Source organism: Aspergillus bombycis (genome assembly GCF_001792695.1).
Source record: "Aspergillus bombycis strain NRRL26010 chromosome Unknown contig00026, whole genome shotgun sequence".
Lineage (NCBI taxonomy): Eukaryota > Fungi > Ascomycota > Eurotiomycetes > Eurotiales > Aspergillaceae > Aspergillus > Aspergillus bombycis.
The window spans coordinates 69371-97023 of NW_019170028.1; the positions used below are offsets into that span (position 1 = coordinate 69371).

General features: G+C 48.2%; 11 protein-coding genes across 11 annotated transcripts; 5 read left to right on the top strand and 6 right to left on the bottom strand.

Annotated features, from left to right (window-relative positions):
• Positions 1-646: 646 nt before the first annotated feature.
• Positions 647-2589, top strand: ABOM_003650 (putative MFS transporter; the record flags this gene model as incomplete). The annotated part of the gene is made up of 8 exons (XM_022530780.1): positions 647-865; positions 926-1037; positions 1102-1319; positions 1376-1420; positions 1472-1814; positions 1863-1925; positions 1981-2185; positions 2238-2589. 8 exons carry the CDS (start codon positions 647-649, stop codon positions 2587-2589), a joined length of 1557 nt encoding a protein of 518 aa, XP_022390775.1.
• Positions 2590-4549: 1960 nt separating this feature from the next.
• On the top strand, positions 4550-6268 carry ABOM_003651 (carotenoid oxygenase family protein; the record flags this gene model as incomplete). The annotated part of the gene is made up of 2 exons (XM_022530781.1): positions 4550-4615; positions 4670-6268. The coding sequence occupies 2 exons, from the start codon at positions 4550-4552 to the stop codon at positions 6266-6268; spliced, it is 1665 nt and encodes a 554-aa protein (XP_022390774.1).
• Positions 6269-6811: 543 nt separating this feature from the next.
• Positions 6812-8025, bottom strand: ABOM_003652 (uncharacterized protein; the record flags this gene model as incomplete). The annotated part of the gene is made up of 3 exons (XM_022530782.1): positions 6812-7210; positions 7290-7756; positions 7866-8025. The coding sequence occupies 3 exons, from the start codon at positions 8023-8025 to the stop codon at positions 6812-6814; spliced, it is 1026 nt and encodes a 341-aa protein (XP_022390740.1).
• Positions 8026-9626: 1601 nt separating this feature from the next.
• On the bottom strand, positions 9627-10232 carry ABOM_003653 (uncharacterized protein; the record flags this gene model as incomplete). The annotated part of the gene is made up of 2 exons (XM_022530783.1): positions 9627-10039; positions 10094-10232. The coding sequence occupies 2 exons, from the start codon at positions 10230-10232 to the stop codon at positions 9627-9629; spliced, it is 552 nt and encodes a 183-aa protein (XP_022390773.1).
• Positions 10233-10645: 413 nt separating this feature from the next.
• Positions 10646-12138, top strand: ABOM_003654 (uncharacterized protein; the record flags this gene model as incomplete). Its single annotated transcript, XM_022530784.1, has 3 exons — positions 10646-11173; positions 11262-11462; positions 11530-12138. The coding sequence occupies 3 exons, from the start codon at positions 10646-10648 to the stop codon at positions 12136-12138; spliced, it is 1338 nt and encodes a 445-aa protein (XP_022390739.1).
• Positions 12139-12320: 182 nt separating this feature from the next.
• Positions 12321-14825, bottom strand: ABOM_003655 (putative raffinose synthase protein Sip1; the record flags this gene model as incomplete). The annotated part of the gene is made up of 1 exon (XM_022530785.1): positions 12321-14825. One exon carries the CDS (start codon positions 14823-14825, stop codon positions 12321-12323), a length of 2505 nt encoding a protein of 834 aa, XP_022390738.1.
• A 3045-nt stretch (positions 14826-17870) lies between these two features.
• ABOM_003656 (flavin monoamine oxidase family protein) lies at positions 17871-19313 on the top strand (the record flags this gene model as incomplete). Its single annotated transcript, XM_022530786.1, has 1 exon — positions 17871-19313. One exon carries the CDS (start codon positions 17871-17873, stop codon positions 19311-19313), a length of 1443 nt encoding a protein of 480 aa, XP_022390737.1.
• Positions 19314-19527: 214 nt separating this feature from the next.
• Positions 19528-20762, bottom strand: ABOM_003657 (zinc-dependent alcohol dehydrogenase family protein; the record flags this gene model as incomplete). Its single annotated transcript, XM_022530787.1, has 4 exons — positions 19528-19572; positions 19629-20075; positions 20151-20540; positions 20601-20762. The coding sequence occupies 4 exons, from the start codon at positions 20760-20762 to the stop codon at positions 19528-19530; spliced, it is 1044 nt and encodes a 347-aa protein (XP_022390736.1).
• A 484-nt stretch (positions 20763-21246) lies between these two features.
• ABOM_003658 (uncharacterized protein) lies at positions 21247-22168 on the bottom strand (the record flags this gene model as incomplete). Its single annotated transcript, XM_022530788.1, has 3 exons — positions 21247-21327; positions 21467-21973; positions 22028-22168. The coding sequence occupies 3 exons, from the start codon at positions 22166-22168 to the stop codon at positions 21247-21249; spliced, it is 729 nt and encodes a 242-aa protein (XP_022390742.1).
• A 969-nt stretch (positions 22169-23137) lies between these two features.
• ABOM_003659 (fungal specific transcription factor domain-containing protein) lies at positions 23138-25393 on the bottom strand (the record flags this gene model as incomplete). Its single annotated transcript, XM_022530789.1, has 6 exons — positions 23138-23657; positions 23716-24315; positions 24364-24779; positions 24846-25051; positions 25118-25277; positions 25343-25393. The coding sequence occupies 6 exons, from the start codon at positions 25391-25393 to the stop codon at positions 23138-23140; spliced, it is 1953 nt and encodes a 650-aa protein (XP_022390741.1).
• Positions 25394-26001: 608 nt separating this feature from the next.
• Positions 26002-27641, top strand: ABOM_003660 (FAD-dependent oxidoreductase; the record flags this gene model as incomplete). Its single annotated transcript, XM_022530790.1, has 6 exons — positions 26002-26421; positions 26487-26953; positions 27008-27068; positions 27127-27322; positions 27377-27455; positions 27515-27641. The coding sequence occupies 6 exons, from the start codon at positions 26002-26004 to the stop codon at positions 27639-27641; spliced, it is 1350 nt and encodes a 449-aa protein (XP_022390789.1).
• Positions 27642-27653: the final 12 nt, after the last annotated feature.

A 27653-nucleotide genomic window follows, 5' to 3' on the forward strand; every position in this document is an offset into this window, starting at 1 on the left:
TCCTGTAAGGTTGTCTGTGCAATGACACCGTGAAGAATCAAGACTAGCTCAGTATGCTAGTCTGCTCGTACCGTTGGGTTTTAGTGAGTATCGCTGAGCTTGACAAGGCAAGTCAACTCCGTGAACTGACCGAGGACGCGTGCTTTCAAGTTGGTTGAGACAAAAAAAAAAGAAAAGAAAAGGAAAGAAAAACACCCCCACTACCAAGTTGTTTATTTGGCTTTCGGACACTTTCCGTGCGCTTAATCTTATCAATCAAACGGGTTCCTCCTCTCTTTTAGGTCACTACAATACCAATCAGTGGAGCCAATTCCCACACTAGATCAACCTGGGGGTTTCTTAAAACTTTTAGGGCCAATCATTCTCCCTTATGTTTCTACATTAACACACCGGGGGCATACTCTATCTGGTCAAAGCTATTCTTCCCAAGCCCACTAATATCTAATCTGATAAACTTACCCAACGGATTTTGGCCGCTCACTGCCACGCCACATTCCGGGACATCTAAATAAATACTTATTCGATTCGTCATGCCCCCCTCGTCGTTCACTCAATTCCTCCACGTCCAGAGCATCATTCGAGTTCCCCTGGCTCTCAACTCAAGCGGAGAACCACACCCTAGGTGAAAAAAAGCTTGAATATTACCATGGAAGCTCCCGAGAAGCCGATCGCTACTGCTACAGTTGACGAACCAGTTAAACCTTCGTCACCGGCTCAGGACCAGCAAACCGACGAACATGAAGATGGAAAACAGCCACCACCGCTGATGGCTAAGCTGATCGCGGTCTTGCTCATCTCCTGTATTAGTTTTGGCTCGTCATGGAGCTCTGGCGTTACAGGTGCTATGAAAAGCACCATCAAGAAGGTATGTACCTCCAGCACAGCACTTGTCGACACAAACATGACCTCACTTATGTCAATGCAGAAAATGCACATCTCGAATACCCAATTTTCTCTCCTCGAAGCAAGCGAAGACTTCATGGTGACCCTGCTCATGCTGGGCAGTGGCATTGTCACTGACCGAGTGGGAGGCGCCGGTTAGTAGAGTTGTGCTTGATCTAGTGGTAGGAGCGCGAACTAATATCCGTTTGATTAACTTAGAAATGATTATCTACGGAAATGTCGTCTACACGATCGGGTCTATTCTAGTTGCCGCCGCGACTACTGTTCGGTCGTTTAATTTCATGGTCGGAGGAAGAGTTATTCTGGCGCTGGGCGATATCGCAACGCAAGTTGCGCAATACAAAATGTTCTCGTCGTGGTTTCCCCCTAGCAATGGCTTTGCCTCAACGCTTGGACTCGAACTCGCCATGCGGAAGGTATATCTCTCCTCAGTTATTTGCGATAGGGAAAAGGGCTAAGCTGACCTATTTAGATTGGCGGTTTTGTTGGTAAATCGACAGCAAATCCAATTGCGAAAGTACGCATTGTCCCCTAATTATATTTAAAGCTTTATTGACCCATTGGACAGAACACTGGCAATTTTGCCTGGGTGTATTGGACGTCGGTGTTTATGAATCTATTCACCAATGCGGCAACCGTTGTTTTCTGGCTCTACAGCCGCTACTGCAATCGACACTACCAGGGTCGGCAGGACAAGGCGACCCGAGAAGTTCTGACTGAGAAGAACAAAAAGTTTGAGCTCAAGAAGATCTTTCAACTGCCATGGATGTTTTGGTGTATTCTGGCCTTCTCATTGTTTCAAACAAGTGCTGCCCTCGTCTTCAGTCAGAATGCAACCGAACTCGCGGAGAAACGGTTCAACGTAGACTCGATCAAGGCTGGCTGGTATAGTGCCTTATCGCAGTACTCTGGTAGGTAATCCCAGACATCTCTACTATAGCCATGCTAATTTTCTATAGGATTCTTTCTAGTGCCTTGTTTGGGTGCATTCATCGACATTGCTGGAAATCGGGCAACTGTTAGTAAGTACAAATGGGTGAACACATCTTGCAACTCACAAAGCTCACTATGAACCAGTGTGTGTTTGCGGAGCCGGTATGCTGCTATGCATGACGTTAGTGAACTTTGCCTCGTCCGAAGCAGGTACTGGTGCAGCGTTTGGCATATATGCCATTGCATCTGCCTTGGGCCCAACCACCATTATCGACGGCATCCGTACTTCTCTTTGGCACCAATCCGTGTTTGGATCTGCATACGCCATTAAAGTGACCATGAATAATGCGTACGTTTATAATAATCCGTATCAACGAGACCTCGACTGACCCGCTTGGCAGAATGAATATCATCGTGCGAATAATTACGGGGGCGCTCCAAGACGCTGATAATGATTCGTACCGCCGAGCGGTTCGGGTATATCTTTTTCTCGCAGCGTGCAGCGTAGTAGTTGGGCTGGCCATTTTTATTGGAGCCACGTTGACCGATGAACTGGGCCTTTTGCAATGGACTCGAAAAAAGAGGCTTACCTATGGCCCTGAGATTATCGACCGTATGAGGGAACGCAGCTTAGTAACACATGCACGTCGCAGCTGGTGGATCTCGCTATGCTGCTTTGGTGCCCTGGTCCTGCTTATATTAGGAAGTTGGGCAGCATATATTTGGGGAGCAGTTACGGGCAATAATTCTTAGCTTATGTGGTAGTTATATTAGTACTTAATGAAGAAAGCAGCCGTTCTTGTTTCATGGTGAGGCAAACCACGCTGATATCTGAAACATTATTAAACCTCTAAGTGAGGTCGATGAATGTTATGAGCTCTCAATGCTCATTATCAACAAGTAATGCATGGTCTTGATCAGAGAATGGTGAACGATGCCTGAGGCTGAAAGGCTTCCCAAAGAGGTAACTTCGTATTGTGGAGGGTCCAGCGGTGTCACGGGGCGATGACCAATCACATGGGAGGAAGGCAGATAGGGTTTCGGATGTGGAGGAATGCCGCCGGGCTGTTTAATGTTTAGTAGCCAACATGATCGCCCCATCTCTCTTCCACTACATTATCTCCCTCGTAATATCTGCATTGTGTGTGATCGGCTGAACCACATCTTCCTCGGCTATTATTGGATTAATCCTTCAGTCCCTACAGGCAATTGTTCCCTTTTAAGTATCATCGACCCAGAAGGCTCCATGCTTTTAGTCGCGGGTTCCCTCCCCGGTCTATCCATACTGCGTACCTCCGAAGTACTCAGGACTCCTATCAAGTCGGTTACTTTATAAATCACCAATCATGATACGAAGCAAACCGGATGAGGCACGGAACACAGCAGGTGTGGAGCACCGAAACTTGAACGGTTTATGGTCATGTCACTTTTGCTTCTCCGATTTTCAGCGATACGATCATCTCAAACGCCATATAGCTACACGTACGTGAACCCACCTTCACTTTCCCTAACTACGTAGCTGGCTAAACATAAAAAGACACATCAGAAAGGCCCTATCAATGTGAGTTTTGTGGCTCGCCATATAAACGAGGGTACGTTCTTGGCTCTCGCTGCATTTAGGGCTTTTAGGTAAACTCTAGCGATGCTGACGCAGACTACTCTACAGGGATGCCTTGCGGCGCCACTGGAAGTCATGCTCCGCTCGGATAGAATCTGGCCAGCGTATACCAGAACCACGCCATGGTGGCAAAGAAAAGCACGCGTGCGATGGCTGTGCAAAAGCGAAAAAGTCATGTAGTGGAGAGCTTCCGTGCTCGGAGTGCTGCACCCGCGGCCGAATATGCACTTACCAGCGTCTCCACCAAGGTGAGGAAATGACCTTACAACGTGGATCCAGCCACTCGAGTCAGGAACAAAGCCAACCGGGCGACAACCGTAGCTTGAACCAATCAACCTGGGACCTTGGGCTCCAGACGTTCTACCCAGGCAGAGACGCTTGGTTTGAAGCCTACGGCCGTTTAGTTAGCTCAGGGAGAGTACCATCTATGCCGAACCCTGGACGGCTTCAATAGCGTACGTTAATTGCGAACAATGCTTGGGTCTGCCAGGGTTATTCGGGTCTTACACAAACGTGACAACTAGACAAAGCCAACTCGCCGAGGTAAACCCAAAGATTATGTCTAGAAGGAATGTACGTTGCGTCTTGCTTGGCGTCTTTCAATGCTTGGGGTTGTCCCTGCGTTTATTGTCATGCCGATGAACTCTGCGAGCATTGACCTCTTTGGCTCCTTTTCTCTTCTTCTTTTCTTAGAATCTGCAATGATACCATGTGAACACCCCTCGAATAATGACATCTGCAATGTAATCACTTATTATTATTACGGGCGTCCGTGCTTCCAAGTAGCCTTGGGGAATGAGGTGTGGATACGATCGTCATATCTCCACACTCATGACCTGACGGATTACCTCCACAGCCAACGCCGGAGAACTTTACCACGGCATTAGCCGATTGAATATTAATCATTTATTGCAACCCTTGGAGGTCATCTTCAATATTTAAGGATTGGTTCTTCACCTGCCATTATCTTTTCCTGTCTAGGTTCCTCCCTACTTGAACTTCAATTCTCTTATTACACATATTGAAGCATCTTGTTATTTGCACAAAAGAAAGAAGGAAAGAAAGAAAGAAAGAAAGAAAGAAAGAAAGGAAAATATGGCTATTACAACGAGTATTACAGAGTCCCAGGTTCACTTTAACAATTGGCCCAATGACCGAGGTGTAAGTAGTAGTGGGACTATTTGCACTATTGATATCCATACTGACCACAGGCAGTTTGACGCCAACTACGAAGAGAGGTCTCCTATAGAACTCTCCGTCACTGGCCGTATTCCCTCTTATGCTGCGGGTGTGCTCTATCGCACGGGACCAGGCAAATATAAGGTTGACAGAGAGAATGGGGAGACATTTCAAGTATCACACTGGTTCGATGGCTTCAGCGAAACTCATCGATTTCAACTTCTTGCGCCAGATACTGCCCACTCTTCCCTGAGAGTCTTCTACAATTCCCGTTTCTCGACGGACTTCTTGATTGAGGAAGCAAGAAAGACTGGCTGCCTTGGGAAAATCAGCTTTGGTCAGAAGCGTGACCCTTGCAAGACAGTATATCAGAAGGCCCAGAGTGAGTTTAACCCTGATCCCTCCTCAGCCAACGTCGGTGTGACGCTCTCTGTCAATATGCCTGGGCTTGATAAATCCATGAACGAGAACCAGCAGAGTAGCGGGCGCTGGACCGGTTATTCAGGGATAAAAACTCTGTATGCAAAGACAGATTCCGCCTCTTACAAAAGGCTCAACCCGGAGACCCTTGAACCTGTCGGATTGGCTTCACAAAAGGATCTGCATCCTGACCTGGATGGGCTTTTGTCGGCATCCCACGCGCGTTCTGATCCTATAACTGGAGATGTTTATAATTTCAATCTCGCTTTTGGTAAATCTTCTACCTATCAGGTCTTCCATGTGTCTGCCTCAACAGGGAAAACTACAATTCTTGCTACGTTCGAGGGAACACCTGCATATCTCCATTCCTTGTTTCTCTCAAAGGACTATGTTATTCTCTGTGTGTGGAACTCTCACGTCAATCCCACCATGCTCGAGAAAGGCAGCTTCATGGAAGCCATCCAGCCATTTGATGCATCCCAGCCTACCAAGTGGTATGTGGTGGACCGCACCCAAGGCCAAGGGCTCGTCGCCACATACGAGAGCCCTCCGTTCTTCTGCTTCCATACGGTCAATGCCTGGCAAGAACCTTCGGTAGGCGGCAACGGCGTGGACATCGTAGCAGAACTCGTTAGATTCGATAACACCGATGTGTTGCATGCTTTATACTATGAGAAGCTCGTTTCCTCATCGGTCGAAGCGAAAGCTCACGTCCAGCTAAAGCAAGACACTTCCCGCTCGGATTTTGCCCGCTTCCGTCTTTCAAATATCCCCGCCAGCCCTATCACCGAGGTTAAGACTGCGGCAGCCGAGTGGATGTCATGCAAAGCCTTTTCTCCCGAGTTGCCAACTATGAATCCAAAGTTGGTCACGCAGAAGCACCGATACACGTACGCCATAACTGACTGTGGCGAATCCACCTTCTTCGATGGAATAATCAAATTCGACAGCGAAACCATGGAAACGCTTCTGTGGAATGACCACGCCCAATCTCCCGGAGAGCCGATTTTTATTCCCCGTCCGGATGGCTTAGAAGAAGACGACGGGGTCCTCCTCAGTGTGGTTCTAGATGGGTACTCAGGTAAAAGCTATCTGCTTTGCCTTGATGCTCATACATTGAAAGAACTGGGCAGGGCCCATGTTAACGGGCCGGTGGGATTTGGATTTCATGGCCAGCATATTCCTCTTAAGGGAGCACCAACTGGCGACTACTAGCCACGTTTCACCTTGTCCTTTGCCTTTGTTCATTTTTTGTTTTGCTTATTCTCGCTTTTGGGGGGGGGAGGGGGAGAGGGGAGGCTGGATGTCCACTGTCCGCTCATTTTATATGATGGTTTTGCGTGTATCAATGAAGAGGCTGACAGTTACGTCCTGAAAGTTGACTTTCTTTTCATGTAATTCTTAGACTCCGATTGTATCTAACTCTGAAGTGCTGTATAGGGACTCTCAAATTGTATGATCGAGAAACCTCCAGCATTTCATTTCAGACGTAAATTACTCTTGACTCTAAGAGAGAGAGACTACGCAAGACTCCGTTTACCAACAAATATAGCTCGCAATATGAGGAGGTTATTAGTATCAACAGAAATAGTGGCAACGGCCTGCCATCTCGAAAAGTGCACTGTGATATATCATTAGATTAAGATTATTCCATATATATATATATATATATATATCCGCATCTACGTGTCCCCCATCCAGATAACTTAGACATGTTATCAGCTATTAGACACCATCCACCACAAACCACACCATCATCTAGCTCAGCTCCCACTTGCAGTCTGAAGCCTCAACATCCTCACCATCATGGGTCGGGAATCCCTTGTACAGACAGTATCCATCCTCCTTGTGGAAGTTGGCAATCACATCCTGGCCGTCGCCACTGAGGACCCATTGCACGAAGTCCCGCGCCAGTTCCTTGTTCTCCGAGTCCTTGGAGGTGATGATGTCGGCCGGGTTGAGCAGCTCCTCGTACTCATCGCCGCGCTTGTAGATCTCGAGCTGGTCTGCAAGATCCTTGTCCGTGTTGCTGAGCGTGAGGTACGTCCCACGGTCGGTGACGGTGTATTCCCCAAGCTTGATGGCGGCAGTCAAGGCCTGGATCGGGTAGTCCATGTACTGGTGATACCATTTGGAGTAGGCGATGGCCCAAGGCACCTTTCATGAACCACATCATTAGCATCCTCCCTCACACACACACTCTCCAACCCACCAAAAAAAAAGAAAAAAAACTTACCTGCCCAATCGCAATCCACAACTCTGAATCCTTAATATTCGTCGCCGACTTATCAAACCGACTCAGAAACCGCGCGGTACCGTTCTCCGCGGCATTGTACAGCTTCGAGAACGTCTCCGTGATATCATCCTCGTCCTGGATATCGGCGGTGTTGTTCTTGGGTCCGGCCAGGTAGAAGTGATCGCGGAAGGAGTAGCACGGCCGCTCCTCGTAGTCCGTGCAGTCGTCGTCGCCGCCGAAGCATGGCGTCGTGCTGTTCTCGTCCTTGTATTTGCAGCCCGAGGCAAACCCGTTGTTGATCGCGATCTGCTCCGCTGTCTTGTGGTATGTGATCCCGACATCTACCTTCTTGGCTTTCAGGTTGTTGATGGTCTCCGTCGTGTCGCCAGTGACCCATTCTACGCTGAAGGCTTTGCTGGTGTCTTGGCAGTTGTTGGTTTGGTTTTTGATGAAGTGCGTGGCTAGTTCTGGTGGGTGTGTTAGTGGGTGGTGCGTTGCGTTAGGGTTATGGGGAGGTTGAGGGAGGAGAGGGGGGGAACGATATGTAGTATGCAGGTACGGTACTACTGGTGCTACCTTTTACGAGACCGCTTTGGCCGGCGCCTCCGTTGCCGATGCGCAGTTTGACTGGGTTGTCGCCCTTGCAGCCGCCATCGTAGGTGTCTGCTGCGGTGAGGCTGCTGTAGAGGGAGACTGCGAGGGTCGCGGTGAGGCCGAGGGAGGGTGAGAAACGCATGATGATGATGGGTGAGATCCGTGCGGGAGAAAAAATACTGGTTCTACCAGGGAAGTGCGTGGAATGGCAGGGATGGATCAGTTTATATACAGTTCTCCTCCGTATATCGGCTGAATAGCCTTTGTGAACCAAGACCAAACACAGCAAAGAGGACGAGACGGGGCCCAGCTGAAAGGGGGCCCAGAGCCAGCAGCCCTGCCAGGTCACCGATGCCAGTGACCATGCTTGGCAAGCATCTTGATCTGTTCACGAAGGATCTATTTTGCGATACGATCTGCAATCGACGGCATTGTTTGCGAGCTCGTCCGAAGAACTGCAGTGGAGCCGAGCCTACGGTTGACTAATAAATGCCTCCAGCTCCTCCGGTTCACAGGTGATAACAAGGGTCTCGGTAGACTATTTGTAAATAAGTTTGGCCAAAGGATTGTCAAACGTGCTAGTGTTGAACAAAAACAAGGTCGTGGATCAGCGGTTTCCTATCATGACTTAGGGTTCGTGGGTCCGTACCCACTGTGGCTTTCCAAATGGTACGGGACGAGGACTACAAGGAGTATCGGGGGCTGAACTATTTTGACGGGTCGGCGGAAAGAAAAAAAAAGCAAAATTAAGCATAAGATAAAATAAAATAAAATAGAGTAAACAGAGTAGAGCATGTTGGAGAAAGAAAAGGGGGAGTAGACAGACCTTGTCTGGAGATATATGTTTGTGATACAAATCTAGACTGCGAGAGATCCGGCATGGACCACGAGGCATGGAGGAAACGCAAGTTGAATCGCGATCTGAAGTTCGTTCGGGATTTCCAAGCCCCACAAATTTAGGAGCCGGCCTTTAAGGTACGTACGAAGGGGCTGGATTTCATACTTACTCGCAGCGCGGAGCTGTGTATGAGGCGTTTTGCATCTGCGTTTCTGGAATGGCACACTCCAGATTAGATTCTAGGATGATGGCGCACTGTATGTCTGACGCTCTCTTAAACGTGATGACGCACTGCAATCCCTCATACAGAAGTTCCAGGGCGATGAGGCCTCCTTCTCGAAAGGAAAAGGTATCTTCAATACCGGCTGATTTGCAGACCGAAATGGTCTGCGTCAAAATGCATGAATCTTTGAAGTGAAGTTGATGGTCGGATCACGAACTGAACGAAGTATAGATCATTGTAGTTATGCATCCAGATACCGGGCAACTCGTCCTCGCAAGCGATCAACACTGACACTTGCTCTACCTGGCTATGAGAAAATTGATACGTGTCAATTTGAAAGTAACCATCTTTTTCAGCACGATAGAATAAATTCCCCGAATCTGATTCCCTTAAAAGAATCCTAGTAATCAAGCGGCCCTTCGACCGACCAGAGATGATCACAGAATCCAAAACAGCCATCACATAATCAGTGTCCGTTAACCCATATCTCAGATAGGAGCGAAGGGTTTGGGTGTGGCAAGGATCCCCCAGGGTTGGGACGATCCATTCCAGATAAAAATGCTCATATCGGTTGAAGTTCTGATGGTCTCTTACTGGAGACGGCGGAAAGCATTCTCCCCTTCGCCATAGAGAAGAGGCATATGCACTCCACATAGACCAAGGAGACAGTACGCCATATCTTCTATTCTGGTAGTTTTCGCCGCGAGGCCCACGATATCTTCTGCCCTATACAGGTGGGCTTAAGATTGAGTTTGACTAAATTCACCTCGTCCACGCTTGCTATATCGGATATCTCTGTAAGCAGCTGACGCTTGGTCCCTATCCGCTGCCATTCCCGGTTATAAAAGATAATATTTGATGGTGCCAAAAGTTCTTGGAGTGTCCAGCCTCGGCTATACCATCGACTCGCGGCACCGTCCGGCGTGTATGTCAGAAGAATGGTCTTCGCGTCCTTCCTGTACGGGCCCTCAACACCCGCAAGGTAAACATAGCATACATGCGCACGCGCGTACCACCGGAACATAGAGTTGATGGCTTCAGAAAGATCAGCACTGCTTGACTTGTCAATGCAGCAGGTGTCAACCCACGCATACTCTAACCCATCTGTAAGCGCTTATTCGCGAAACTTCGCGATTTTCTGGTATCCACGCTTGTGCCGTGCTTCGGCCGCGTGGATTTCCTGGAAGGAGACTTCTTTCGGTGACCATGTGTGCGACAGAATCGCATACGGAGGGATAAAATCTACGAATTCTGTCAATTGCAGAGTGCGGGTATTCAGCAGTCGCATATTTGAACAGAGGGGTGGAGTTGGTTATTCAGAAGGTGTGAATCAGTAGAGAATCTACCGTGAGGTTGATGGTGGATTTTGCTGGGCCGCAACTTGCTAACTCACAATGAGGGGCTGAGGCGAAGCTGTATGCAGTTATGACACACTCAGTGCCATTCATGCATAAATACACGCCTTCCAGCCAGCCCGATTACCGAGAACATGTAATATTAGTAGTTGGCCTGCTGGTTTGAACCTGCAAGCAGTCTGTGAACTGGCGAGTCCAAGGTCAGTACAAGGCATGACTAAGCCGGAACTATAAGTCTAGAACCTCATCTTGCTGTTTCGCATGCAAGATACGATAATCCATCTAGTATAGGGCCAAAGCCCCAAGATTTCCTCAAGCCCCTCCAAGCACATGGAATTGCTAAAACATGAAGCGCTATCGTGATTCACAACAGACCTCGCCTCCAATCTCACAGCCTTCCATGGATATCCCCAAACTCTCCAGCCTTGATGCGCCAGTATCTCCTCCCAGGAAAAGGTCCACAGCAAGGGCTACACATTCGAGTAACACCTCATCAAACTTAAGTTCCTCAGCGCAAGAAGCAGAAGCATCCTCCAATCAAGAGCACCACAATCTAGCCGCCATCGAAGCCGGCCAGGTGAAAGTCACAGACCACCTATCCATCTTCTCTTCGCGACTCAGTCAATTCGCCCGTCCTGCAGTATCACAATCGCCTCGATTGCAGATCCCCGACTGGGTATCTCTGTACCAGCGCAACCAGTCTCCAGAAGGAAGACACTTCGTTATCCATCAACATGACCACCCCATTGCCGGACCGCATTATGATCTCCGGCTGCAGTTCTCGGGCTCCAGTTCTGTTAGCTGGTCCATCATGTATGGATTACCGGGTAACCCTAACAGCCGACGAATGAACCGGAATGCGACGGAGACAAGGGTACATTGTTTATGGGTTTGTATTCTCTACCTACCCCCATCTCTATATCTACTCATCTCACGCTGTCAAAGCTAAAGAACACCCGTAGAACCATCTCATCGAAACCGCATCCACCCGAACAGGAAGCATGATCATCTGGGACACAGGAGAATACGAAATCCTCCCCTACCGACCCGAACAAACGCTGCCTGAAACAGACGACTCCCGTTCCGACATCTCATCCGATAGATCCATCTCAACTGTAGACTCGAAAACCGATAATGAGAAACTCCGCCAAGCGTTTCACAACGTATGTTCCCTGACACGCCTGCTCCTAAGAGATTAATTCCCTCATCCCAAATCACTAACAAAATCAGCGCAAGATCCGCCTGCGTCTCCATGGAACTAAACTCCCCCAAAATTACACTATCATCCTTCGTCTCGACAAAGATAGAGACTTCAGAAGAAACCCCACCACACCCCGAAAACAACGTCGTAGAACGATACCAAACCTTAAACGAGGGCCTAGTACCTCGTCCTCTGGATCCTCGCCACCTCCTTCTAAGAGTGATTCAACGGGGACGCCGGCTCCTGGCGTTTCGAATGAAACTCTATTTGCGTCTAAGACTCCCGGTGGGGAACACTCGGATGAAGACGATGACATAGACGAGCAAATTCGGACTAACAACGCATATCCTGGTGCTGTTAACTCTATTGGCTCAGTTCATCAACGGAGATGGTTTGTCACTCTTGACCGGGTGAATTCGGGGTTCGTGGTTAAGGCTGGGTCTGGACCTGGTGGGAAGATGTGGGCGAGGAAATGGGATCCTGCGACGGGGCGGTTGTTAGGTTTTGTGCCGTTTTGTGTTCGGGGACCTGAAGTTGAAAGGAGTGTTGTTACTGGGAGGTTGGGGATGGATGTTTTGGAGGATGAGGGCGTGGCGGATTTTGTGCCCAGACGGGGGTGGAGGGCTGTTTTGGAATGAGTCCTAAATTACTCTACTTGTGAGTCTTACATGATATAGATAGGAAATTGTTACATAATAAGAGACGAGCATTTGGAAAGAAAATGTGTACCTTCATTTGAAATATTTAGACTCTTCTAGTACCAATATAACGAATCAGATCATGGATACTTTCGTCTGCTATATCCTGTCTGTATATGCAATCAACCCAAGAAAACCTGCACAATAACCTCATTGCTCCATCCCGGCTTCAACTTCATCTCCCTCCATGCCGTCAGAATGTCCACAGCCAGTATTTTAGTCTTTTCACCATCCCCTTCCTTCCAAACAGTCTTCCGTGGTACAGGATAACCAAGGATTGTGACCATAAGGTCATCCTCAATGCTCCAGTCAGGCAGGTCAGATATATAAACACCAAGTGTACCAAGTGCCTTCAGGCTAATATCGAAACGGAGACGCCCGTTCGCCTCCACGTAGATATCTGAGCTCACTATGGCAGCTGCACCGGTCATCTTTCCGAGCAGTCCCAATACAGAAGCGTGCGTAGGACTCCGTTCGCTCGCGTCACTAAGCTTTTTGCATTTCAAAGTAAAGGCCTGAGTGGGGTATGCGGTCAAGATCTCCCAGCCTTTATCTTCCAACACAGCTCCGACGAGTGCCTTTCTGTCGAATGGCCTCATGAGATCGGTTATGGTGCCAGTTGTGTGAGATCGGACGATGTATTTCGTATCAGAGTCATCATGGATACCCGGGAATTCTTGCAGAGACACCAAAGTAGTTCTACGATGATCAGAAACGTTGAAGAGGCCCAGAATCCCACTTCCAGTTCGGGCCCAGCCAGTATAGGTACCCACCCGCAGTACCTGGCCAGCGCTGTAATCATGGTACATATCCATGGTGCGGCCTACTAGACTAGGCCGAAGGATAACTGTAGTACCCTGAGTGGTCGGGGCTGTTATCTCGTTAATGAGGGAAATGTTATGGTTTCCCGGTTCGTCGGTAATATAAATTGGGCCGCCGGAAACGCATCGTGCAGCTGCGTGGAAAGAGGCGTATGGATGACTTGTTTGAAACATATCCCAGTCAGGTAAGACATTCAAGTAGCGGGTAAGAAGTGCGTTATGGGCATTGCAGAAGACATGCCATGTATGAGACGCTGGCACCTCTGGGAAGAAGTCATCGGAATTCCGTAGTGGAATAGTCGGCTTGTTAGTGGGTAGCTGTGAATTGAAAATAGCCTGAGGAAACATCGACATGCACGAGATAGCCTTTGTCCCGAAGTATCTCAGAGAGGATATGGACCAAGCATCCTGGTAGGCCCGTGTGAAACTCCGCCGATCCCCTGGGTCTTTCAACAAGTCAAGAAAGAACTGCGCATCGGTTTTCACAGCATCGACACCAGTAGAGGCAAGATAACTGTAGAACTCATCATAGAATCGTTGAACATCATCTGGGTGGATGGCAAGTAACGACTGCTTTTCAAATGCCTTGGCAATTGGACCTCCCGCCGCTGGATCTTTGATCTTCACTTCTTTTGTTTTGAATCTATTAGATATGTCACCGTCGGGTGAGATACCACCCCAATATCCGAGCAAGGCATGCCACACGCCGATATGTTGGATGTTTGGATGTTTTCGGCGGATGGCCTCTACAGCCTTCTTCAGCCCTCGTGGAAACGCATCTGGATTGGCCTCGAACTGTTTCCATCTCCGCTTGAATTGGGAATCACCTTCATTGTCTAAGTCTTGCCAATTATCATCAATTATAAGGTTAGAGATGTTGATTCCATGGAATTTCAGTGTATCAAGAGCATTCAAAATCTTCGCTTCCGTTAAATCCTGCCCTAAGCCATTCCATGTGCAGTAGGTCAGGCCATCATACCACTCAGATAACCATTGTGCCTCGGCATCCTTTTCGACCAGTACGACATCGTCCCCAGGAGGAGAGACGGGGGTTGGAATGCGATCAGTAGTCTCTGCGTCATAAGGCCGAACCAGTTTCCGTGCCTCATAAATCACTGCACTTGTTGCTACCTCAAAGTTGGTTGCTGTAGATACCAATACTTGAAGACCTGATGCAGTAGCGTTATCATTCTGCGACTTGATCACTACTTCACCATTATCACCGGACCCAAGGACGGTCAAAACATTATGTATGCCCGAAACAGCCAGAAGCACTACATGCTCCCCGTTCTCTCGAAGGAACGAGCATAGAATAGCGTCTTCTGTGATTCTAAACTTTCCTCGTCCGTGTCTAGGTCCAAGCCACGGAGTCCATACCCTGACTAAAGCAAAGTAAAAGATTGTCCGAGAAGGTACTCCAAGTATGACATTAGTGAGTCCAGACTGACCATCCTGGGCGGGACCAGCCTTTCCAGAGATATGCCACAAGGCTGAGCCAGGGGCTTCACTTTTGCGGGACTCGACTTTGAGGTCAGGCGAGAGGCCATCGAAATACTTGCTGAACCCCTCCTTTGCTGATGCTAGAGAAAGCTGTGCCAATTTGATATTTTCTTGCTCAGGTTCTTTTGCAGTAAATACTAGTTCTCCGTCCTTGGTATTCTGCTGTTGATTCGCCCATTGCCAATCGTGGTCTTGACTGACTCTGTACCGGACAGTAAATTGGGCGCAGCCTCCATGTGACGGCAGCAGAATGTCTCCCCAAAACACATGACGATAAAATTTATACTCTGGTTCATTTTTGTTCATGAGAGGCACAGCTGGGCTTGAACTTTGCTGAAGAGGGAAAGCACTCCATTCAGGGCTCGTGATGTTGTGCCAAATCTGAGCTTCCCATGGCTGCTCGGGAAGCGCATGGCTTGATTCTATCACCACAGTAAATCGAACCTATTGCAATATCAGAGGCTAGGACTATCATAAGGTATTCTTTATGCATACTGTATCATCTTTCTCGGAACTTAGAACTCGCTGGTCTCTTTGGTGGCACGTTACTTGCCCCAAGAGAGGATGACAAGTGACCCGAGAAAATAAGCTCATCTGTGCTGGGCGAATGAATTGGGCTTGCGGTTGATTTCTATTATAATCTGCGCCCACTTCTGGGTTGGTTGATTCATTTCCCGTGTTGATCTGCATTGAATTTGGTGTATCTGCGAGGCGACTTGGCTGGGGTGGACGAAGAAGATTCGAGGGTGAACGGGTTTATTGCGATTATATACCCAAGATTCACTCACGGAGATAAGGTCAGGGGAGAAGTCGGTGATGGATGCGCGATGAGGTGTACACAGTACATTGTGCAGCACATCCACTTAAGTGGCGTGAGGGGAATATGGAGGTTTAGCTCTACTCTTCTGCTCCATCATTGGCTTATATTTCTTCCAATCACAGGTACGATAAATAGTAAGATTACTACTATAGAGATCAAAAATAAGAAGACTAAAAAAATTCAAGATTGATTTTTACTTTCTTTTACTAATAATAAAGTCAGAAATCTCCGAATCGGATATATATTCAGAAAGTATTATCAGTGTGGCAGAGTCAGATCATCAGATGAAGTACGTCCTGCTTGAACCTCCTCTTTTAAAGATATATCTCGAGAACGCTTTTCCCCTTCCGCTTAGCTTTCTCGCTTTGGGTATGGCGCATATACCCATCTCAGAGAGATAAAGACCGACCTACTCCCTTCCTCCTTTCTACGTGAGGCCCCGACGCAAAGGAAAAACAAGACCCTTGATTTACAGCAAAACTTGGTTACAAGTATGGTGTGTAGAGGGCTATGGAACTTACATATTAATGGTCGGTGGACCGAGTACTTTATGACCTGTCACTCTGAAATACTCTTCCAGGGACATGGTATCGCCTATGTCATCCGCGAGGACGGATAAGTCCTCCCCATGATGAATTCACATTACGAACAATCAGACAGCTGCATGACAGGCCCAACAATATTGAAGGATGGGAAATAATCCCATTCCCTAGCCCCATCCATTCCAACCTAGATTATGTATATACTGTCGATCAAGATGCTGGCACTTTCACGATCTCACTGTGGAATGAGCTTGATGGATTATTGGCACCTGCGACGGTACGGATCGATCTCTCCAGAATCTATGAGTCTTCTAGCATCTTAAAACATTTCTTTCAACAGCCTCAATGCTCGCCCAACAACAGTATTGGTGAAGCAAAACTGACCCAAATTCAGCCAGTGCTTTCTGGAATGCTTGGGATAGATTTTGGCATACCCACCTCCATGAATGAGGTTCAGGGACGATTTTTTACAGACTTTGTCTTTCTATAGCGCTTTTATATCGATGATCCTCTGACATGGAGATATGATTCTCCTGTCTTCAATGTGCTATGCATAGCTTTCCTGCGTCTTGCGGCCTGGGATTTTGAGGTGTCTTTTGATTGCAATGTCGAGCTTCCAATATCCTTCGCATCGATTCCTGCTTGGAATTACCCCAAGGCCGACATATATTGGTTCCACGGTTATCTGGTTGTTCTGCAAGAAGACGTTGACTCTGGGGCCATGATAAACAGAACCGTCTTGAAAGCCAAATCATATATCAATAATTCCCAGTTTGTGCATCTGGACATCCGCTTGATTCTTATATCACCACATCATGTTACCTTTGTGGAGCTTTCCCATAATACCGCCTTGAGCAGCGGCAGTCTGATACTGCTCGCCAACTCTTCAGCAGCCCAATGTTCACCTGGCTTCCGAGCCTTAGCTCGGATTCTAACTTCAGACTGTTGGAAAAAGCCTCCGATCCTCAGAGAATGGTGGCAGTTTACTGTGCCACCTGAGGTGTTCCGGATGATTCTCTGTGAATTGGACCCGCGAGATGCTGTAGCATTTGCGCAGACTTCCTTTGCAGCCGAGCAGTGCTACTATAGTTTGGTATCCCAGTTAAAGGACGTCAAGATGCAAAATTTCAAGTCGTCTATACCCTGCTGTGGTAAGCGTGGTGGACTAGAAGAGAATGGTATTTGTTGTTCCAGATGCTATTCGTGGCAGCATTTGGAATGTGTTGGTCTTGAAAATTGTTTATCTTATAACCGGTACGTTTGTACAGACTGCCTAGGAAATAAAACTTGTATTGTTCTTGAACCCGGGGGGATCAACAGAGTCAGCCGTCGGAAAACCAGAGAAGGATGCCAGATCGAAATCAGAGGTGCTGCCAAGTCGCTTCAACTGCGACTCTCCAAACCTCCCATCTACGACGAGAACTACAATTTCTGGGGAATCTCGTGTCAATTGCCCCTTCCCTGATTAATTATACAATCCTCTTCAGCGGCTCATTTTCTGGATTGGCTTATGGCTTGGAAGATAGATCATAGTTAGGAATACGGTATATTGTTTTCAGAATATACCCGGCAATAAGGAAACGCAGTCGATAGAAAATATGGTGTGAGTAGTATTCTTAATTTACTGTCGATCGTCTTGAAAATCGAATATAAACAGATAGTTCTTGTAATCCTGCTTTGAGAATGGCTGATCTTAGCTGAGATTTGGAAATGGATCTATAAAAGTGACTTGGGAAACAGATTCATCCCTCTCTTATAGCCAATAGAAGGCTAGTCTTTTATAGATTACAAATACAATAAGGGTCTACTCAATGGAATCACCTGCCACACCTCGTGACGGTTGTAATTCACGGCCACACAAATATGCTGCTTATCTCACTGGATCGTATTTCTCATGGTTACCGTGATTGATAGCATAAGCTTGTCACACATTGACATCTCGCAGTTGTATCTTCTTCAAAGAATTCATTTGGAACACTCATTGTCAATATGTACTCTGCCATCAAGATCATTCTATTGGCCCTATTCCCACTCATCTACGGAGCTCGGAACTTCCCCATTGTTGACGTCGCAATAGTAGGAGCCGGATTATCCGGCCTAAGCACAGCAAAAGACCTCTCAAACGCCGGCAAGTCCTTTGTGATATTCGAAGCTCGAGACCGAGTTGGTGGCCGCGTGCTCAATACTCAACTACAAAGCAAGGGAATTGTAGAAGTCGGCGCTCAATTTCTGGGACCAACTCAGGACAGAGCACTCGACCTGGTACAATCACTTGGCTTGTCGACTTTCAAAACGTTTGATTCAGGCAATACGACCCTTTTCCGAAACGGAACACGCAGCGTATTCAATGGAACCTTCACGACCGGAGATGTGCCTATTTCGCCCGAAGGCCTGGCCCAGGCAGGACGGGCACTTTTGCTGCTAGATACGATGGCGACTGAGCTGGATGTCAATGTCCCATGGAACCACTCTCAATCTATCGAGTGGGATAGTGAGACTGTACAAAGCTGGCTGAATCGTGAAGCGCCCCATCCAGATGCCCAGTTTCTGCTTACACAAGGTCTACAATCGGTGTTCTCCACTGAGCCTCGAGAACAGTCGCTCTTGTACACGCTTGCGTATATCGCGGCTGCGGGTAATGCAACTACACGTGGAACCTTCGAGCGCCTCGTAGATGTAGCTGGTGGAGCACAGGAACGACGTATTGTGGGCGGGACCCAGCTGCTAGCCATCAGACTTGCCGAGAGAATCGGACTGAGCAATATCATTTTCAATGCACCTGTCCAAAACATTGAGTTAAAAGGTGACACCTACCTTGTCTCCTCGAATAATCGATCCGTCATAGCAAAACATGTGGTCATCGCCATGTCTCCTCCCTTGGCATCCCGTATCACTTATCAGCCGTTGCTGCCAGCAGCGCGAGATCACCTTACCCAACGAATGCCAATGGGATCTATTGGAAAAGCTTTCGCTACATATACTACTCCTTTCTGGCGAGAGGCCGGCCTCAACGGACAGGTGGTCAGCGACACTGGGGCCGTACGAATAACTTTCGATAGCTCCCCTGAGGATGGCTCATCAGGTATCATGATGGGGTTTATCGAGGCGGACGAAATGAGAAGACTAGATCGATTGCCTGAGCGTGAGATAACCAAAGAGATCACCGAGGACCTGGTTCGCTACTTTGGGCCCAAAGCGGCTGATGTTCAGAGCTGGGTCATCCAGCGGTGGGATCTTGAACAGTTTTCTAGGGGAGGGCCTGTGGCGTATGCCCCTCCGGGTGTGCTCACGGCGTATGGTACTTCCTTGAAGTCACCGCATGGTAAACTCCATTTTGCGGGAACGGAGGCCTCTTCTTTCTGGGTTGGGTTCATGGACGGCGCAATTCGATCGGGGGAACGTGTTGCTACGGAGATCCTGATAGACTTGTAGTTGTTCGTCACTAACCTTAGTATCATTGACTACCGAGTCGTCTCTGGAGATACCAAGCCCTTTCCTGGCGATGGTTGATAGAACTCTAGGTCGGTTAATTGAAGTACTAGTCTGGAAATCATGTTTATTATGCTCATCGGATATTCTATTCTCTGAAAGAGTCTCATTGATCAACCATATACGTTACATTAGGTATTTGAGCGTCCAAGAACGTTTAATCGATCTTGATCGCCAGCTTTCCGAAGTGCTTTTGGGCCCACTGTAGAGAATGTCAGCATAAGGTGTTACCCCCTTGAGAAACACAGATAGGCTTACCATGTATTCATAAGCATCCTTAGCCTTGTCAAGGCTGAAGACCTTAGGGTCCACAACAGGGTGGATATCGTTAGCCTCGATAGCCTTCACCATGTTATTCAGTAATTCCTTGCTTCCAACGTAAACACCCCGAACAGTACAGATGCTGCTGAGAGTGTCGAGAATGCTCGGCTGAGATTTGGGGTCGACACCGCCGAGGAAACCAATAACGCTAATGATACCCTCGAGCTTGATACACTTGAAGCTCTGGTTAAGAGTTCCGCTGCCACCGACCTCGATGATGTGGTCCACACCAACATTGTCGGGGGTGAGCTTGCGAGCAGTCTCGCCCCAATTGGGATCAGACTTGTAGTTAATAACATGGTCTGCGCCAAGCTCCTTCAACTTCTCCGATTTTTCAGCAGAGGAGGTGGTGGCGATGACAGTTGCTCCGGCAGCTTTAGCGAACTATCATAAATATCTCGTTAGATACCCCGTTCCAAAATCCAATCAGCTAGGAGACAAATAGAAGAACAAGCCTACCTGCAGTGCGAACAAGCTAACGCCGCCAGTGCCCTGCACCAGAACAGTCTGCCCTGGCTGGAGAGGTTTCAGGCCATACAGAGCGTTCCAGCTGGTAAGGGCGGCACATGAGAGCGTGCTGGCCTCAAGGTGGGTGAGGTTCTTCGGGCTTTTCACCAGGCCATTCTCGTTGAAGACGCCGTACTGACGCAAAGTACCATCAATAACACCACCCAGGCCAGATCCGGCAGCCCTTGGATCAATAGGACCGTACTGGTGCAGCTGGTTGAACAAGGTGATCACTTTGTCTCCTTTGCTGAATTGAGACACCTTAGGGCCCACTTCAACGACCTCACCGGCTCCATCCGAGCCCGGCACAACAGGGAAGTTGAGGGCGAAGGGGTACATGCCCTGGCAGCACGCATTAGCGGGGAGCACAATTACAGTGAGGTTTTGTAGTCATCGACGCACTTGCGGGATAATAATATCGCGATAGTTGAGTGAGGCTGCGTGGAACTTCACCAACACATCGTTATCGCCAACCTTGGGGACTGGCGCATCATTGTAGGCAAGCTCATCAAAGCCGTTGGCCTTGCCCTGCACGGTCCACTGCTTCATGTTCTCGGGTGCCATGATGAGTATTAAGTTACTGGTGCCAATGGGGAAGGGGTCAATTGTCAATTGGTATGCAGAAAATCAACACTCAGCTCCTTGGTGGAGGGGGTTTATCTAGTAGTTATAAAGCCTCTGGAGGCCTGTATTCTTGACGTAAGTGGGCAGATCCCCACATCTATGGCGACCCTCGAATGAGGATCCGGCAGATGGGTACGGTGTAACTGGGAGACATTTTCTTTCCGAAATGCTCCAGCGACCGAGTTCCAAGAGTGTTCCTCGTCAAATCACAGCTCGTGGGGCAGTGAGTGGCTCCCTTTGCTGATAAATCCGAGTCAGTTGGATTTCCTCTTTCGGGTACAAGATGAAAAACACAGCGTCGAAGTGTGGAGCATTCCAGGCTCTCCTCAGCTCTTCCATAGGGGCTTTAGAATCACGTGGTGGTTACTGCCGTTTACACAACACAGCTCAACTCTAACGTCCACTTCTTTAGTATAAAATAATCTTATTTCCAGAAATGATATACAACAATCAATGCTGCCATGACCAGTTGTACTCCGCTTAGTAGAGCATGCCACTCCCAGCTCTTATAGCTGTTAGTGTCTAGCGCCCATCATTGCTTGAATATTCATTCAGGAACAAACAGAGCCTTTCTGCTATTTTTGGCTAACAGATAGGCGCCCAGACACATTGAAATAAGCAGAATAGAAGGGGCAACTACCTACCATTTTACGAGCACGGCTCTCAAAAATGCTTACTTCCCATTCGGCTTCATCGTTGAGATTAAGCAGCCCCCGGGTGCCTTTTGCTGAGAATACGATAGATATATCGAAATCTATCCAAACCACGCGTTGAGATCTTGTTTCGGGGACGGTCAGAACGTTTTTCGGATGCGCATCGTTGTGAATGACACCGGTGCTATGTATTGTCTTTAACCCGTCAACTACCATACTGACAGATTCTGGAGCAAGACTGGCACTCTTGAAGCTTATAGCATTCGGTAGATACTCTAGCAGAATTACGCATGGAAAGAACTTGTCGCTATCAAAATTATCAAGATCAGGGCCGAGCATTTCGGGGTCAAATGAATCAAATAGACCATAAAAGTACGGTACAATCCCTAGCCTACAGGCACCGCGGACATGCAAGGCTTGATACACTTGAGACTCGCAACGATATCGGCAGAGATCTCTACTATCGTCAGCGAGACCTGGATCGTCACCTATATGGAACTGCTGACATCTTAGCTTTATTAATTTTATAAATATAGACTCCAAATTACAAACCACTTTTAGACAGTATTCAAGGTTATGAAACAAAACCCGAAATATCTCGGAGGTTTCTGTAGACTGTAGTTTCTCGAGAATCTGGATCTCTTGAAGCTGGGAATGTGGCAGATAGAAGGATTGCTCGCCTATTGAGGCCATTTTGGAAGATTGAGATAGCTTCTTAGACAGAAACAAATGAAGCTACGAATCTTCCTTCAAAGGATTGGTTAGTGAACTAATCGATCAGGGATAGAATAGCTCACTTAAAAAACTATTGTGGATGAGTTGGCTTGCTTCGGGGTACGATGATAGAAATATAGAATAAAACCCGACTCTTGCTGGATTTCGAGTGCAGTATACTCTATCCCTATTAAGTACTGTATTACAAGATTGAATTATTAATCAATTATATATTATTTCCTGACATCAGAAAATATCGAAAAATTCAATGTGTGGTTTCAACTTCCGGAAGAATAAAAGCTATGGATAATTATCCATATTTTTCTGTTTGCCTATTCCACAACTTCATGCAGCCTGGCTCTAAAGGCAATCCGTGACGCAAGGCACTTCTGCCTAGCTTTTCGTTGTTGAACTGTACACATCGTGACTTGTTCGTCCATCTGAACAATTAATTGGTGAGATAGAATGCGAGGTATTCAGAAAGCAGCTCACACAACTGGGCTGGGTATAGCATTGGTAAATGGGCCCTAAAGGAATTTTTTTTGATAGCCCGCGCATTTCTCCTATTCAATGGCTCTCAGGAGGCCATCTCCATGGGCCACTTGGGAGCATCATCCAATTCTGCTTGGTGTGCCGGAATATCAGTTTATCAAGTTCGCGCTATTGCACTCCACGCCGTTTGTAGCTGTCAGATAGGCCAATCAGGGCGCACTGGAAACTTCCAATTATCCCGGTGTTGTTTGGATGGAGCGGCTTCTGAATATGCCATGGGGTGCTTAGATATGCCTTTCTCGCTGACTATAAACAAAATGGCTAGTTTCCGTCATTGGGTTAGTATTTGGCCCATAATCCGAGCAACGCTTGGTACACCAAAGCAAGAATCCCAAGGCCTAATTAAGCATATCTCTTATTTACTTAAGTTTTGCCATTGCACATCACGCAGTCGTCTCAAGTAGGAGGAGGTACTGTCTCATCGGGCGGGAGATAGTCTGTGAAGTTGAGGGCATATCCATCCCAAAATAGGCGTAGCATTAGGTCGTCGTTCCCCAGCGGTGGCGGCCAGTCAGATGTTTCTCGTAAACTCAGAAAGCCGGAGAGTGATTCCATGAAGGACTCTTCTTCATTCTCTCCCATTCTTGATTCGCCATTCACTGTGGCGATAGGTGCAGGTTCTTGATTGTTTTGCTGATCACTATTAGTGTCACTGCTCGGATCCAGAGTCAAAATCCGTTCAACAAATGGCGTCCGAGACTCGTGCCGCTCACGTCGTAGCCGCTCACGGTAGACATCAATGGCCTCGGAAAAGCTCGTGAGAATACGATGGTACTGTGCCGCCTGGGGGCTCAAGTGTCCTAATGACCCGAGCAGACGCCGTGCGCTGTGAAAGGCATCGCAAATTTCCGAGGTCGTCTGCCCTTCCGCGAGAAGAGAAAATCCCAAGACCAGGCCGGCTGCGAAGAGCCATGCTCTATAAGATCTAGTCAGCTTACTGTAGACTAGAGATATCAAGGTAGTATCTTTCTTACTTCAAGATACACATATTCCCCCACAGAATACCAGCCTCGGCTGCGTCACAGCACATTTGTGCCATGTACGTCGCAGCGTCAGTGCAAACGCTTGACAGTTCAGCAACTTTCTCGTTTCCTTCGCTGGTCTCTTGACGGACGGTCGTCTTCCTTGGTCGCTTACCGCGTATCTGCGGCATAATGTGCTGGATCAAAGATTGACGTGTCACAAGGATGACGCCAAAATAGTAAGTGCAGGCGACATGGATGTTCCCAGTCATATTTTCCCGGTAGTCTGGATTTAATCCCAGATCGGGTTCTTTCCGTGGTCGTAGACGTAGTTTGTCGGGCAGTGCTTGACTCCATTCACGCCAGATTTGCAGGAAATGGTCGGCAGAATTAGCATCCAACTTCTCCCCGTCAGTGAGCCTCTGGACAATTGCCTCCAGTACTGAGGAGGCCTCGTACGCAGCATTGAGCGCTGAGGTACGGTGACTAGCTTCTTGGTCGAAGTCATCTACATGAACGTCATCGGTGCGGAGTGACGATGTACTTCCAGGTCTACCTAAGATAGAGCTAGAGACGAGATCGAGAACTCGTATGCTTTTACCGATCCGTAGCCTTGCGATGCTATTAGCTTCCCCCAGCAACTAGTAGCTAAGAACATACCTTCTAGCCCTGTCCTCTGCAGGCATCTGTCTGTACTGTCCGGAAACATGTAGCCCAAGAACTATAGAAGCTCTTGCAGCTACTCCAATATACATGAACGCTGCATTTCGTCGGCAGGCTCCAAACATATAGAAGGCCATCAGTAGAAAGTCACGGGCCATATAAACTGTTGGATCCTCTAGGAAGCCTGAAAAGGCCATTTTCCTGGCTTGACAGAAGTATCTTACTGCGCATAAGAGGTCTTCCTGGGTGCTGCCTTTGCACTGGGCTCCTATAGCAATCATCATGTATACAGCGGTGAGGTCCTCCTTTACGTTGCTATCCAATCGACCGGCATTGGGCATACGAATACTATTGGACACTTTAACCATCCGATTGATCTCCTCCCAACTAAAGAGGTCCAAAAGACCACTGGACTTTTTACGGCGTAAGCTACAACTTCAGGTTGCATTTGGCGTAATGGGCTGATGATAAGGACTCACGACATCTAAGAAGCACTGAATAAGTGCCCATTTCTCTGTCTCCATCAACTCGTCGGCAAAGAAGTCCGTTTCGGTGTCAGGGACATCAACTTCGAACATCTTGCGACTATTCTGACTCTCAGTAAAACCCACGGGGCCGACGTAGCGTTTCACTATCGCTTGTAGGAATTGAAGGAAGGATACGGCAGCAGCGCCGCCCATAAAAACTGATCATCCCCTAGGTTAACGTCTGGATCTTACAAGGGGAAGGTCTCGCATCGGGCGCAACACACCTCTCTCACCGCTAGAGCTATACAGCATGGTAGGCCGTTGCCCGGCGGAGGGCGTTGTATCTCGCGTACTACGGACATCGTCGCTTTCCCGCAGTCGCGGCTTTTCGATGGGGGTTAGAGTGTTATATGCATGGTGGTCAACTTCCGACGGTGTTAATGGCTGTAGTGGGTTAGGACCGCGAGTTTGAGTGGACTGTATTCCTCGCTGCTGGGGTGTGAATGTACACGCGTCAGCAGTGCCCTTCGTCTGACACGTTCGACAAGGTCGGGCGCCATCGCAACGTTTCTTCGACGCTTTGCAGGCAAGACATGCCCTGACCGAACGCTTCCGGTCTTGTGGTTTTACGCGCGGCCGCGGCATCGGATAGAGGACCGGGGACGGTGGAGAACGACTGGCTTGCTGTCCCAACAAAAGTTCCCACACTTGCTGGGCGGAAAGTAAATACACCGGCAAACTATCAGCCGCTAGTAAAGATGCGAATTGTAGTACGTAGCAGCATCAGAAGTGGGGCAGCGAGAACTGGGGTTGAGGTATGGAGTACATGGTTCTTATCTGGACAACAACAAGGAGGTAAAAAGAGGTTAATCTCGGCTTTTCGTAAGCCTGGGTGCGGCCCGTACCCCCGGAGCGGGTAGTGCACTTGGTCGGGTGTGCATGTTCCGCCAGTAAACGTCATAAATGTATATCGCCTTGACACCAACAAGTTTCGCAGGGGGCAGATGAGAGAGATTAATCCATGATAAGCTGCGCCATCGTCCGTGCGATTTATCATGCCTCCATTCCTGTCAAGAGTTAAAAGGGCACCATACCTACGCCCTCACTATCTGAGATCATCGCCACTGTCGCAAACACACTACAATACCCAATACATCAAACTACAACTATGGGCTCTCATCAAGAATCTTGGAGGCGACTGACTGTGGGTGTGGTCGGAGGTGGTATTGGCGGTATGTCCGTCGCCATTGCCCTCCGCCGCGCCGGTCATGAAGTAACCATCTACGAACGCAACGACTTTGCTGGCGAGGTCGGCGCCTCAGTTTCATGTGCTGCCAACGGTACAAGATGGCTTCATGAGTGGGGTGTGGATATCGAAAAGGGTGACCCTGTTGTGCTGCGCAAGCTCATCAACCATGACTGGAAGACTGGCGAACCGGTCAGTGTCTACGATCTCGCGGATTACGAGGAAAGATGGGGTTACGTCTACAACATGTTCCATCGTCAGTACATGCATGCGATGTTGAAGGACTGTGCACTACAAGAGGAGGGAGAAGGCACTCCCGCTAAGCTCCAGGTTAACCATGCGGTATACCACTCCCTCTCTACCATGATGCCTCTAGACGAACAAGTCCAAGCTAACAACACCTTCAGTGCAAAGATATCGACCTAGCCACAGGTGTCATCACCTTCACAAACGGAGTCCAGGCTCAACATGACTTGATAATTGGCGCAGACGGTATTGGTTCGGTCGTTCGTGGTATTATAGGACTTCGCCCAGAGAAGAAGCCTTCGGACCAGAGTTGTCTACATGCCAATGTCCGTACAGAAGACGCCGTCCGACTTGGCCTGGTTGACTACTCTCAAAACAGTGCGCTGGAGTACTGGGGTGGCCAAGAAGGCAAGTGGGACAAGATTGTACTTTCACCATGCAATGGTGGTCGCTTGCTGTCGTACTATTGCTTTTTCTCTCGAGAGAAGGGAGACTTTAGCCATCACACTTGGGGCAGTGCAGACCGGCCGGTGGAGGAGCTACTGGAGCCATACCCAGAACTCGACCGTCAAGTATTTTCTCACCTATCTATCGGTACAGAGATCCGTCCATGGCGCTTGTGGGTTCAGTAAGTCGACATTCTTCCCTTCTATATAGTGTTGTTCTGACACAAGTTCGATAGCCAACCATATCCATACATCGCCCGTGATATGGTGTGTTTACTTGGCGATGCAGGTCATCCGGTACAGCGTTTTCCCTTGCCATTCTAACTATACAATCAACAAGGCTAATATAATACAGATGATGCCTCACCAAAGCCAGGGTGCCTGTATGGCAATTGAAGATGCGGCAGCGCTTGGAATCCTTTTCAACAAGACCAATTTCACTGGAGATATTGCTGAAACCCTCGCCGTCTATGATGAAATTCGATTGCCCCGAGCTACGAAGGTTCAATCTGCCGCAGCAAAGGCGGCTTATAATATCAACGAACGGATTGGTAAGTAGTGGCGTTGCCGTTGCCGTTGGAAACAGTTGTTAACAGGTTTTCAAGGGTTCTCGAGCAACACTACAACCTCCGTATACAAAGTCGAAGATGAGAAGAAGAAGCTGACTATTGAAGAGATGAATGCGTAAGTTGATGACTCTTTTGAAAAATGTTTTTGCAGCAGGCTCTGACTATCTGATCAAGGTACGATATGTACAAAGATATCGAAGAAGCGATCGCAAGGCGCAAAGGGTTACCTTTCACAGCACCCTACACCAAGGGACTACCATTCGGCTTGAAGCTGTCGAATGGAGTGACAATTGGAGAATAATACGTGATACCA